This window comes from Budorcas taxicolor, chromosome 11 (genome assembly GCF_023091745.1).
Source record: "Budorcas taxicolor isolate Tak-1 chromosome 11, Takin1.1, whole genome shotgun sequence".
Classification (NCBI taxonomy): Eukaryota; Metazoa; Chordata; class Mammalia; order Artiodactyla; family Bovidae; genus Budorcas; species Budorcas taxicolor.
Genome location: NC_068920.1, coordinates 151,980,331 through 151,994,097, shown reverse-complemented (window position 1 = coordinate 151,994,097; position 13,767 = coordinate 151,980,331). Strand labels below are relative to the sequence as shown.

The 13,767-nt window shown below is 62.7% G+C and overlaps 1 protein-coding gene across 13 annotated transcripts in view; it reads right to left on the bottom strand.

Annotated features, from left to right (window-relative positions):
* Positions 1–13,767, bottom strand: part of DAB2IP (DAB2 interacting protein) — a 210,446-nt gene that overhangs the window by 22,067 nt on the left and 174,612 nt on the right. For all 13 annotated transcript variants that reach the window (XM_052647651.1, XM_052647649.1, XM_052647655.1 and 10 more), the window contains 4 exons: positions 6,169–6,322; positions 4,462–4,560; positions 3,111–3,665; positions 92–236 (listed from right to left, as the gene is read on the bottom strand). In XM_052647651.1, the coding sequence (XP_052503611.1) occupies positions 92–236; positions 3,111–3,665; positions 4,462–4,560; positions 6,169–6,322 (953 nt within the window). The remainder of the gene's footprint in view (positions 1–91; positions 237–3,110; positions 3,666–4,461; positions 4,561–6,168; positions 6,323–13,767) is intronic.

Here is a 13,767-nt window from a genome sequence, read left to right as displayed (position 1 = left end):
CTGTGGCCGAGAGGGCAGGAGGGGGCGGTGAGGACCCAGTGGGCATGCCCCACCCTGACCCTCTTGCCCCCAGTCGGCCCACACCCCCTACCTAGTGCGTCCTGCAGGTACTTCTGGCCCACCAGCTTGAGGTACTCCTCGATGGCCTTGGTGGCCAGCGTGTTCTCCCGGAAGATGAGGTGCTCGTTGTCCCCACAGCGGTCCACCTCCGACATCATCAGGTCAGTCAGGAAGTCCTGTGGAGCCAGGTGAGGAGAGTGGACTTCAGCAGGCCTGGCAGGTAAGGCCCCAGGGGTCCAGACCCGCGCGCCCTGGCCAGAAGCCCTTGCTCTGTGAGGCTGCTCCATCACCAAGCTGCTGGGTCTCACCAGGGCAGCCTAATGAGGGGACATGGTGACATCTGAGCTGGACCCCGGATCAGGGAGGCAAGAGCCCCCGCACCATGGCCGGACCCGTGGGACTCAAATCTCTGCTCAGCCCTGCCCCGGCCTGGTGGGGTGACCAAAAAGAGCACCCCCATCCCAGGGGTTAAGAGGACAAACAGGCTGCCCTGCCCCCTCATACAAGCAGCTACGACCGTCCACCCATCACTGTGATGAGGTCTCCCATGCCAGACAAGGGCTTGTTCTGTGCAGCCTCACGAGGAAGAAAGACAAGAGGGAGAGGCAGGCCAGCTGCCCTGGAAGGCAGTGAGCCGGGCCTCAGACAGAGGGAGATGGACCTCAGCTTGCGTGGGAAGTGGCCTGGCTACAGCACAGCTCCCGGGCAGACCCAGGAGGGAGCCTGAGCCCACGCCTTCCCTCCTGACTGCGGGGCGGCTCAGAGGAACCTGCTGCACCCCTCCAGGTGGAAACACCCCCCACCTTGGAGGCTGCGCCTCCTCATGCCCACGGCCACGCTTGCGACCTGGGGAGAAGGCAGGCAGAAGGCAGGCAGGAGGCAGGGACCCGGGGGCAGTGGGGGCAGAGGGCAGGGGCCGGCCAGTGCAGAGGCTGGGTGGCTGGCATTGTGCCGGGGCTATTGATGCTCCAGAAATGCCTCATCCAACATGCCCAACTTCAGGGCCCTCGAAATCACAAGTGGGCCTTGAAATACAGAACCGAACTCTGGGCCCTGGAGACCTGGTTGGCCAACGGAGAAATAGGAGGGCCAGGTTGGGGGAGTGGCAGTTGGTCTCTCTGGAGACCACACAGCCTGAGGACCCTTCCTGACCACCAGTGACCTCTAGGGCCTCCTTCTCTGAACAAAGAACAGCAGACGTCAGTACTGCGTGTACTGCTCTGCTCATGCCCACAGCCCTCCTGAGCTCCTGGGGTAGGTGCGAGGCCCAGGCCGGGGGTGAGGAGGAGCTCTTCTTAGAGCCAGGACCTGGCTGGGGGTGGTGGTGGTGGGGAAACAGGCACAGAACAGGAAACTGACCTGTCCAAGGCCACACAGCTACCGGGACCAAATCTGGCCTGAGTGTCTTGTTATCAAGGGCCCATTTCTCCTACTGCACTGAGTGGCAGGGGTGGGGGTGGGGGGGCGGAGGGAGATGACAGGGGGCAAAGCACACCCAAGGCCCTCTCCCAGGACTCGGAGCCCTCGGCACGTGCTCCGGAGAGAGGCATCTCACCCCTTAGCTCCCCAGGGGCTCTGAGCTCAGATGTACATCACCCCAGCAGCCTGATGTGCTGCTGGGGAGCAGCACCCCACAGAAGGTCCGCTGAGGAGCTGGAGGCCCGGTGCACAGTGAGCACCCCGATTTCTCCTGTCTCAGCTATGAGCCTGTGAGCAAAGGTCCCTTCAGATCAGACTCGGCCTCCCAGCCCAGCCCAGCCCTCGGGGGCCGCTTACTGAAAGGACAGACCTAGAGGCAGAAAGGAGGCCGCTGGAGCCCCTGCTGCCTCCCTTGGTCTCCCTCTGTTCTCCCTCCCTCTCCAGGGGAGGAGGCGGTCCAAGCACAGAGGAATGGAGTGCCCCATGCCCATGGAGAAGTACCTCTCCTGGTCCCCCACCATGAGCCCAATGGGCAGGGGCTCTGAAGGGCCCAAAGGAGGCCAGGGCCTTCTGGATCAGGCAGAGAGAGAGAATAAGAGCCCTGACGGACTGCGCACCCTGGGCTCTGCCTGGGGGCTGAGGCCTGACCCCCAACCTGTGTCTCCCTCCGAGCCCAGGCTGAGGGCTCGGGACCTTGACCAGGGAGGGCAGTCCCTCACCCCCACCACAGGCCACAAGTCATGCCATGTCTGGAGAGCAGAGGCTCGCCCCTGGGGAAGGCACCCAAAGCCTTCTGCAGCGTGGATAGACCCCACGTTCAGGCTTTCTCCACTGCACCCCTTTTGAGGAGCTCCCTCAAAGGCAGGGGGCAGGGTGGAACCATGTTCTGCTGTGCTGGGCAGGTAGGCCTGCGGAGCCTTCTAGAAGGAGCCGACCTGTCTGCAAAGACGAGCGAGTGGGTGGGGCTGGGCGTGGCTTGGCAGGGAGGCAGGTGGAAGGCGGTGGGGAGGACAGCAGGGGCCCTCCAGCCCTGGAGCAGGGCCTGCTGGAGGGCTCGGGCAAGCTTTGCTCCAGGGGGGTCCAGAGCTGGGGCGGCTGCCCTCCAAACAGACAGCTGCGACAGTGACTGTGTGCCCCGTGTGCGTGCACTGAGAGTTGGGGGGAGTCTGGGGCTCAGACAACGGCTGCACCCTGGCCGTCACCTGCTGCGATGTGTGATAACTCAACACACCAGATGTGTGTCTGGGTCACTGGGACCCATGTGCCGGCAGAGGTGGGCCTCGTGGCCTGCTTCCCTGGAGCCTCAGGGAGGGGCCGGCCCTCTGGGGCAGTGGGGAGGCCCTAAAGCCACTTCCTTGCTGCAAGCCGTGTTGCAGACCACGGGCTCCATACCCGCCTCTGCGATCAGCTCCAACCACGGAGTGGGTGCACAAAGCCCCCACCCTTCAGGATGCAGCTCCAGATTTAGCCAGCTCCAGATTGAGGGGGCCCACCTAGCTATGACGGGGCCCTCCAGCAGAGCTGAAATCCATGACGTGGACGCGGGGACTGCCAGGTCATCCGGCGCCTGTCCCCCAGCCTTCCACGGGGCCCGCGGGAGGCGGCGTCCCGCCTGAGGCCCGGGCACCTACCTTCACCTTGCCCGTGCTCTGCAGGATGTGCACCAAGGCCGACGCCATCTCCTCCTTGGTCTTGGCACTGAGGATGGGCTCGAGGGCAGCGCAGAGCCCCAGGTAGTGGTTGGTGATGTGCTCGGCGAACTCCTTGTACATCTCCATGGGCAGGATAGTGATGGTCTGGTAGCGCGCCTTGATGCGGATCATGGGCCCGGGGCCCTTGCCGCCCTTGGGGTTGGGCGTCACCACCGGGTACCACTTCTCCACGAACTGCCGGCCGGCCACGGAGGCGGCGGGCAGGCTCACCAAGCCCAGGTAGCTGCTGCGCTCCTTCTTCTTCTTCTTGTCGGTCTCACGGTATAGGTGGACGGTGACTGTGCGCAGGGGCGGCAGGTTGTGGAACTCGAAGTGCTCGCCCCAGAAGACGTTGTCGGTCTTAAGCTTGCCCGTGGTGCGCGCGTACAGCACGTCGTCCAGGCACAGCTCGCACAGGTACTTCTTCTTGGCCGGCAGGTCCTTGGCCTCGATCACCCACAGCTTCAGAATGTGCTCCACACGCCGGCTGTTGTCCTGCACACGCATGGGCGGGGAGAGGGGCGCAGTTACCCCGAGCCTGGCGCCTGGCCCCCTGCCAAGCCTGGAGCTGGGAAGAGCGCTCAGAGCTGCTCAGGGCCAGCTCTGGAGTCTGAAGGAAGTGGGGCCGGATCTCTGCTCTGCCTCATACACTAGCTCACTGACCTTGGGCAAGCAACCATCTATGATCATCTAAGCCTTAAGTCCCTCTGCCATGCAAGTCCACAAGCTGAGAGCAAGTTAAGAGACCAGCGCGATGCCTGGCACGCGGCGGCCGCTGACTGGCTCTTGGGAAGCTTGCTGGTCCGCAGAGTCACATGGAGACAAGTACTGCTGAGGTCCTTCCTCAGTGATGGCACAGTGACCAGGACTCAGCTCCAGGCCAAGTCGGCCAGAAGCAGTGATGACAGCTGGGGAGAGGCCTGGGGGCAGTGGGGACACTGGGCAGTGGGTGCCAGCCTGGGCCGGCAGTGCTTGCCTGGAGGAGGGGACTGGTGGCTAAGCTGGACTCGGAGGGCTGGGCAGGCATTGGCCATGAGAGGAAAGGGGGTATAAGAGGTCCAGACAGGACACCAGCATCCAAAAGGCCGACCCTGGGTTCTCTGGCCTGGCCTCCCCAGTGTGCAGCTCAGCCTCTTTCCGAGCCCAGCACTGTGGCCACTCCGGCCCCAACCACACCCCAGTCCCAGCCCCCTCCAGAGCCCCCGCCCTCTGCTCTCTCGAGTCGGAGCCTGTGCTCTGCTCGGGGTGCAGCTTCCGCCCTGCGCTCTGGGGTCCGGGGACACAGGCCCACCTTGTTGGGATGCACGGCTCGCCGCAGGTTCTCCATCCACTTATCCCGTTCGGCTGCTGACCGGCAGGAGAAGCACTTGCTTCCTGAGGACGTCGTCACCTGCGGGGGCAGCACAGCGTCACGGGGAGGGGGAGGCACGATGGAGGACCTCCAGGGCTGGGGCAGGGGGGAGGGACACCGGCTGCCAGGTCTGACGGCACCGCAGCCTCAGGGAGGAGGCAGGACGAGATGCACGGTGCCCCTGGATTTTATGTTTGCAGGTGGTGCCCCAAGGCCTGTGGTCCCGGAGCAGGATGGTGACAGGACAGTGTCCAGCCCCGTGCCAACTGGCGCTTGAGTCCTGCCTCGGGGCCCTCTGTCCTCAGAAAGCATCTCTCTGAGTCCACCCTCATTCTCCTGGAGATGGTGGAGACAGAAGGCACGGGCTCCTGCATGAATTGGAGGACCCTGAGGTCTCCCTCTATCGCTGGAGCCACAGGTACCCCGGAGACAACCACGGGTCAGCCTCAGGGTTGCCTTGGTCCTCAGCTGACACCTGCTGACGGTGCTTCTCTTGCTGAACGTGATGGCAGTGGTGGTCACAAAGGGCTAACCTATTCGAAGCCGGACTACAGAACCGCGAATGGTCTCTCTGGGTGTGCTGGGCCCTGGAGTCTGTCCTGGAACCCTTACCCTCCCCACCCTGTCTGGCTTGCTCATCCTCCCATCTTCTCTGGGAGAGGAAGCCCAGCCCAAGCTGCTCCTACTCTGTCCCACTGTCCCCTGCACCTTGCTGAGGGCCCTATCCAGCCATTCATGGGCCATACAAGACACAGCATCTCCTGCTTTACACAAGTGGGCAACTAGCATCAGGCGCCCCCAACCCCAGACAGAGAAATCGGAGCCCAGGGGGATTCCAGTAGGGCCAGGAGTCCTGAACCAGAAATAGCACCCAAGGGGGCACAGGGCTGGGGCAAGGTGCCAGGTACCACCCCAGTCTCCCCTGGAGCTGGGGGCGCCAGGAGGTTGCCACAGCAATTCCATGCTTATGCCTCTATCGGAAAGCTCCCCTAATTATGCAAGATCGTCGGGGGTGGGAGGCTTCCCAGAGACAGAGGTGGGAAGAGAAAACGAATAATTAGAGAAGCAATTAGGAACTCCCAGGAACACCTGCGACATTAGTTATCCGGGTCCTGACTTGGCCTCGTGAGCTCTGACATCTCTGGGCCAGATTCCCCGTCTACAGGAGGCACTGGACAGGGATCCCCAGGGAACAGCCTGGCCGGGCGGGGTGGCAGCCCCTCTGCCCTCACACCTCAGGTCACAGAATGGCGGGGCATGAAAAGATCCTGGCTCTTATTATGCAGAGGCCAGAGAAGGGGGTGCTCTCTCCACGCCCCCACACCACACTGGAGGAGTTTCGCAGAGAGGTGAGCAGGCTTGAGCCTTCCACATACGCCTTGGATGTCCCTTCCACCGACTCGGGACTCCTGCACATCCACACATGGGGGACAGTGCTGGTCAGCCTCCAAGGAGACCACAAGGCAGGAATGAAGCCCCCATCTCCCAGCTCCACTTGGTCTCTTGGGAGTCCAAAAGCTCTGACAGTTTCTGGCCACTGCCCCCAAAGAGTGGAGGCCACAGGACACTCCAGGAGGGCAGATGAAGGAGACCTGGCCTCCTGTGGGAGGATACCTGGGCCTGCCCCACCCCGCCCCCTGGACCCACCTCGAAGCAATAGTCCTGGCCCAGGATGCTGCTGTGCACAGGCTTGATGACCACCTCCTCCTCCATGCTGAGGTCCAGCGCCTCCACTGCGCTGCTGGGGCTGAGCAGGGACTCGTGGGAGCGAGACTCTTTCAGCCTGGGCATCAGATGAGACCTGGGGGCGGGCAGCAGGGGTGTCAGGTCAGCCTGCCCTGTCCCCTCCCTTCCCCTCTTCTCCCAGGAGGCCTGCCCAGAACCCCCTGCAGAGGCCATCACATCCCTCAACACCCACAGTCCTTTCTGTCTTGAGGCAGATTTGGGGGTGTGGGGGGTGATGGTGGTGCTGGAGTCAGAGACCCGCAGGGAAGAGGAGACCTGACCCAGGCAGCCTTCCAGGGTTGGGTACCTTCCCCACCCCCCACCCCCGGTCCCCCTGCAAGACAGAAGCAATCGCCCTGTCCCAACATTTCTCCAGGCCACCACTGCGGACGGAGCCCTTTTGCATACCCAGGACACCTACCCACCGGCCCCAGGTGAGGCAGGTGTGCCGTGGGACTCTGTGTTCCCTCCTTACACCCGAGGACCATGAGGCTCAAAACGGAAGGGATGGAGGCATCTCTGCAGTGCTGAGAGGCACTCAGTGAGCGCTAAGAGGCAGACAGGGTGCACGCGCTGGGGCTCAGGGGCCAGGCCAGGGTCAGGGGGCCCAGCACAGATGGGCCCTGACAGACTGGCCGTGGACCTGGGCCCACTGTCACCTGCTGTGTGGCCCTGAGCAAGTCACTTCCCTGAGCCTTGGTTTCCCCTTTCCACGGAAAGCATATCAGATGGCACCTGGTGCTTGATGGAAGTCCACCCAAAGAGGCAAAGGTCCCTTTCCAGAGTCAACAGGACACAGCAGGCAAGACACTGGGGGCCCTTCTCCCACAGCTAGGGCACAGGAAAAGCCAGAGGACCAGCCAGGCCTGCTAAGAGCATCCCAGGGCAGAGGCTGGGCAGGCCACGGCCCTATGCAGGTCCAAACCCTACGCTTAGCTCACCTAGACCTCCCCAACTCCAACACCCTCCAACCATTCAGCTCCTGGCCTCCAAGGGTTAAGCCATCACCTCTCCCTGCCTCCCGCTAAAAAAGACCCTCCCTCACTCAGGTTAGTGAGGCATGGTAGGACCACCACACATCTCCCCTCAGGGCACACACCCTGGAGCCCATTTCCACAAGCACCTGCAGTAAGGGAAGCTGAGGCCCCTAAGTGTGGACCCAGGAGTTCAGAGATGAGCTGGACCGGCCCTACCCAGAGGGCATCACAGGCTGACTGACAGAGGCCACCCTCCAGCCCCAACACTCTGCATCTCCCCTGGCAACTGTCCTCTTGTCGGCGTGGCATGGGAGTCAGAGCTGGAAATGGGGTCTCAGCTCTTGTGGAGCCCACAGCCACACCAAGAGACCCAGTCAGGTTCCCCCTAAGTGCTCCCCCATGCCCAACAGGAAGCAGGCACAGGGCAGGGCTCCGGTTGGTCGCTGGAGCAGAGCCAATGCCCTCAGGCAGGACTTCTGACGGCTCCCAGCTGAATGGACCAGAGCGAAGCCGAGAGACAGGCTTAAAACCGATTGGAACCCACCCAAACCTCCCCAGGACCCACTCGAGAACTAAGGCCAACGGCATGCACAGCTGTGGTGCCCCTGCACCTCCACTGCCCTCTCTGGGAGGCAGCACTGCATACACGCAGACACACACACACTGCCACGCCACTCACAACACACCACTCCCCTCGAGGCGCTGACCGCCTTCTTACCATGACGAGGCCCCCAGGTCCTGCTTGAGTGGCCCAACCTCCTTTCCCCTCCCAGAGATGACCAGTGCCGTGGGTGGAGCTGCCGTCCACTGAGCTGAGATTCCACCCTGGGCCTCCCTCCTGCAATGCGGCTCCATACCCCAGTGAAAGACCCTGCCTCAGACGCCAGGGAAATCACCCAGCCTCCGATGGGCCGGGACTCAGGCCCCCAGACCAGCTGTCTGGGGCTGAAGACCCAGCCCATCGACCAAGATCGGGCTGCTTTCTGGCCCAGCCCGGAAACCCCTGCCAGGTAAGATGCTGGGAGTGGAGGGGGTGGAGCACAGACCCAGGAAGTACGGGGAGGAGCTGGCAGGCTGGGGCCGCCTCCTGCCTGGGGCACCTGAACCAGCCAGCTGGGGAAAGGCAAGGGAGACTCATGCTATGGACTGGGCCTGCCCAGGGAGACCCTGGTGGTGGTGGTGGGAGTGTCCTGGTTCTACAGCCCCAGGAGACCTGGCACACCTAGGGCAGACCCCAAAGCAGCCAGAGCCTCCTGGAGCCTGTGGCTGCAGACCCCTTCTCCTCCTTCCCCACCATCCTGCTCCACGAACATGCCCCGGCTGGCCCGGGCCTCACTTGGAAGGTTCCTGATGGCACGGAGGTGCTGTGGGAAGCTCGCAGCTGAGGCATCCTGGGCCAGCCCTGACCTTCCCCACCTCCCAGGGAGTCTCTCAGTGGCAGGACCTGGAGCCCCTACCCAGCCCCTGCAGCCCAAGCTGACCAGGAGGAGGAGGAGGAGGGGTGGGGGCGGGGTCCCGGGAGGCCCAGTGGCCACTCCTAGATCTCCCAGGTGCTTCTGGGACAGGAGTCAAGGGCTGGGCTCTGACCACTGCCCCATAATGGGGAGGCCCAGCGGGCCTGTGCTCTCTGACTCACATGCAGATGCTGTCTTTCCTCTTACCTGAAGCCTACCTGCCCCCGAGCTCCCCACAAGGCTCGTGGGGGAAAGGGGCACCAATCCGTCAGGCCCTGGCATGCAGCACTGGGCCCAGAGGGGAGCCAGTCTGCTGTGCCCCTGCAGAGTGGAACCTCCTGGCAGAAGGAGTCTGTCCACGGAAGTGACTGATAAGATGACTGACTGGGGCTCAGGGAGGGGAAAAGGTCACGTGGACACTTCCTGGACCCAGGAGGCCCACCTCACAGCCTAAGAACCACCTCTTCCAGGAAGCCGGCCAGCTCTGTTCCAGGCCCACAGCACGGCACCCCTAACATTCCACTCAAGGACTCCAGCCCCATCCATCACCACGGCAGGCTTCAACCCAGCCCACCTCTGCTCTGGCCAGCATTGTTGAGCACTTCCTTTCTCACCTCCAGCCCCTGCCTTGTTCCAGGCTGGGCCTGAAGCCCATCCCGGGAGGGAGGGAGGGCACAGGCCATCAAAGGCTGCCAGGCTCCACAGGGGCAGCGAGTGGGCACAGTGTCCCTTCCCAGGAAGCCTGGTAAGGCGATGAGACTGTGCCTGCTCCTGCCCTGCTCATGGGCGCCCACCTCCTCTAGGTCAGGGCACTCGGCTGATCACATTCCATGGCACACAACTCTGCCAGGAACACTCAGCTGCCCATTTCACAGAAAGGTAAGATGGGCTCGGGGAGCGGCAGTCCCTGCATCTGCCCAAGGCTCCTGCGGGCAGGGGGACTGGTTGGTCCGGGAGCCCTGCCCATGGCTGTCCTGTGTGGTATGGGGGCCTGGGCTCGGAGGCTATCATATGCAAGGCCCACACCTGGGTCAGGCCCTTTCTTGCTGCCCTGAGGCTGGGGTGGGAGAGAAGGTGGCCCAGCACGCCCACGGCATGGCCTCCCCCAGGGACCTCTCATGGGCTCTGGGGACCAGAGTCTCGGTCCTTGGTGAGATGGCACGGAAGAGGGCAAAGGCCTTCGCAGGGGGCTTTGCCTGTGCAGGTTACTCCCACAGCCCAGGTTTGGGCTACTTCTCACCCAACCCTGCCAGGGACGCCGCATGACCGCAGCGTGTCAGAGAGGCTACAGAACCAGGTCTCACCACCGGGCTGTGGGCTCTGCGTGCCTGGCCCTCCTCCCAGGGCCTGGCCTGCCCTGGGCTGTGCCCGCAGGCGACACCACACACAGCGCTTGGCTGAATCCTCACAGACTGAGGGGTGGACAACGACCTGACCCCGGAGCGACCTCCCCCGATAAAGCAGGTGACCTGCCCACAGTCTCAGCTCCCTCCTGGTGTCACTTCGCACCCCAGCAACCCCTACCCCCAGGGACCCTTTTCCTTATCTGAAACAGAAACGACTCTTTGTCTCAAATGGAAATAAATGGTAACAAGCACAGAGGATGGTTTGCAGGGAGAGGCACTCCCCAGGCGTTGGAGCCATGAAGAGAGGGTTTCCCATCAAGGCCATATAAGCTCAGCTGCAGCCCTGCTGGCCAGGGTCCACCTCACCCTGGGCTCCTCTTCCCTGGGAGTCATAGTTCCCTCAGGCAGGCCTCCTTGGAACCCAGCGAAACCTTCAACACCCAGCAAAAGCACCTCTTCCTCCAGGCAGCCTTCCCAGACTCCCTGGGCAGAGATGGACCCCGAACCCTGACATTTATCATGCTGTGCTGCAAGGCCTGTGGCAGAGCAGGCCCTCGCCAGGCAGGAGGCTCCTCATGGGGAGGGCGGCATCTGGAGCAGGGCTAAGATTCAGGGCCCTGGAGTTCCAGGACCAAGGCCCTGAGGTCAGCTGAGTCATGGGGAGGGAAGGAGGGCGGCTGGGATGGAGGAGAATGCTCTCAGCCCTCAGACACTGGTGAGCAGGAGAAGCGACAAAGCGACCCAAGCACTGGTCTCGGAGACAGCTGCACCCCGAGATCGTCCCAGACCCAGCTGATCTCTGGATCCTCAACAGCCCCTAGCCCCTGGAGGTCCCCATGTCCCCCTTTCCCCACCTGGGCCAGCTGCTCAGGAGGTCTTTACCTGTACTCTCCATGCATGGAACCCTCACAATTCCCCGAAAGGAAGAATCGGGGGATGCCACGATTCTCAGGCCACAGGCAGGAGAGGCAAGGCCACAGGGGAGGAAGGCTGCCCTGGCCTGCCCTGCCTCTGAGAGGTGTGTTGGTTCAGGCCCAGGGGCAGTTGAGGGGGCAGCACCCTCGCAGCGGATGGGCCCCTCTGCCCCGCCCCTGCAGTCTCATAGTGCGTCAACCTGGGGTTGAGCCCTCCCTGCAACTCTGCCCCCACACAACACCCCCCAGCAAGTGACCCAGACTCTCCTCTGTGGCAGGTCCCAGGCCAGCCGGAACTCCCACCCTCTGGCAGCCTCTGTTTGAGCTGTCTCCTGAATGCGTCCCACCTTCCCTCCAGTCTCTCTCACCCGACAACCGCCTTCTTTCCTGGCCTTCTAAGCCCAGTCTGAACGTGGCCATCATCACACCGTCCCCGGTCTCCCTGCACAGATGAGCGCTCACACCCAGGCCGGGTAGCTGAACACCACTCCGCACACTTTCCCACCCGACTCCTTACCCGATTCTCATGAGAACCTGTCAGGGCCGAGGGACTGCACCTCAGAAAGGCCAGGCAGCTCGCCCAGGATGGCACAGGTGGCAAGTGGCCGAGGGGGACCCGAGACCCACCCGGCAGACTCCGAGCCTAACGGCATCCGCTTGAGGCTCCATCTCCCCACTGGCGGCCTTCTGGGGCCTTCTGGGGCCACAGTCAGCTGACCTGCTCACCGTGACCCCTCACTCCAGGTCAGGGAGGAAGAATCCAGGGGTCTGGCTGGGTCTGACAGCCTGTGCCCAGGGCCCGGGGCAACATGGGCTTGCCACAGGCGCGGGCGGAGCCGGGGCTGGAGATATGGCCAGGCCCCAACAGCAGTCCATTGTGAGGGCGGGCAGCGGGAACAAGGGGACATTGTCCTGGCTCCAGGGCCTCGGCCTTATCTGACAGCCTTCCAGCCAACCCACAAGCTGTTTTTCAACTCCATCCTTTCTTCTCTGAAAAGGTTAGTGACACAGAAGTTTAGCAAATTCCCTATTATTTCAAGGAGGGAGGAGACTTGAAAATAAAACGTGTGATAATTAAAAAGCCCTGTGAGACCCCATGGGGAGGACGTTTCCAGCTGCGGGCAGGGTGAGCAGAGCGTGGGACTGGATGGCCTGGAAAGCCAGGGGCTCAGAATCGCCTTCCAAATCTCAAAGGGGCAGAGGGAGCTGCCATGCATGCCTCCAGCGGGCGGGGCCGGGACCAGGATGGGCTGATTCCAGCTAGACACACTGTCCCTGGGATGGGTGGGCCAGCCCGGTTTGGATTTAGAGGGGAGGGCACGCTGTCTCTGGAGGCATCTGAGGAGCTGGAAGCTTTACATATGCCAAGGAGGGGCTGCCCGCGCTGCTGGGGACTGTTGGCATAACAAACCGGCAGTGGAGTAAGCCCCAAGGGTAAACATACAGCCACACACCTGCAGCTGGGAACAGGCAGGAGCCTAGTGTCAAGGGTGCCGGGTACAGGAGCACATCCAGTCTCCATTCCCTGTGAAACACACAACCCCGAGTACTTTGAACATGTTGTCCAGGCCTCAGTGTCCCCGACTCTTAAGTGGGGAGAGCTGACATACCTTCCTCCCAGGGCTGCTGTGAGGTCAACTGAGACAAGGCTGGGGAGCCGGGGTCAATGCCAGTGGCCACAGCGGTTACTCAGGCCGGCCCCTGCTCTATTCACTGCCTCATGCCAGGCAGCCTTGTAAGGAGCGAGGGCGCAGCTGTGAATAGGCCGATTAAGGGTTACCCGTGTTGTATCAAGGCTGACGTTTCTAGGGTAGCTGACGCTTCTGATGTCTGAGGTGGCGAGGTGGGGGGGTTTGTGGGCAATTCTCTGTTCCTTTCCCCTGACCACTCCAACCTCCTACCTCCGCCAGGCCTGTTTCCCCCACCCACAAACAAACTGCACCTACCCAAATGCTCTGGGGTGCTTTCAAAAACAAACACCCCCCCTCCCCCCAATAAAAACTCTTAACTTCCTAAAGTGAAAGGATGAAAGGGTGACTGGAGGGGGCAGGAGACCCCACGGAGGGGTCACGTGAGCCCCTCTGCCGGGGACTCCGAGCACAGACTCCCCCAACCTCTCACTCTCCTGCCTGTGTGGTCTTGGGTCACTGCCCACAGCCAGGCCTGGAAAGGGCAGACACCCTGGACAAGGTTGGTCTCCAAGCAGGAGGCACCCACTGCAGGGCTCGCAGGACCCGTGGACTCTGGAGTCAGGTCAGAACATGCCAACCGTGCTCCCGCCTGTCACAGGCAGGCAGGTACAGGGGGCTGAGCCCACAGGGGAAGGAGCGGGTCCTGGGCACAGCCAGGGTGAGGGCGCTGACCTCCTGGGAGTCAAGCAGCAGGACACAAACAGGGCAGCTCCTCCCTACTACACACACACCCATGACACCCAGCAGGGTCATCTCTTCCCCAGGCCCGGCCTGCACTGTTGGCCTGGGAACCGCTGGGGTCCCAGGGGCAGGGAGAAGAATGCAGCTGTCTGGTGGTCCCCAGGGCCTTGGGGAGACAGAGCCTGTCCTTAAAAGGCAGGGAGGTTGGCTGCCTGGCCTGGGAAGGTTTCCTGGGATGACAGCGCCTGGAGGCATGGCCCCTCTCAGCCAGGGTTCTCGCCATCCAAAGCCAAGGGGCAGATGCCAGCTGTCACTGGAGCTGGTGTGACCCCATCCCCACACACACCGAGCTGGGAGCTCCCTGGGCTGGGAGGTGCCCGGTCTTCGGCCTCGCCCCACCCTGGAAGCCTGTGCCTCCCTGACACCGCAGGGCTGAGCTGGAGGAGGGTCCACACCCG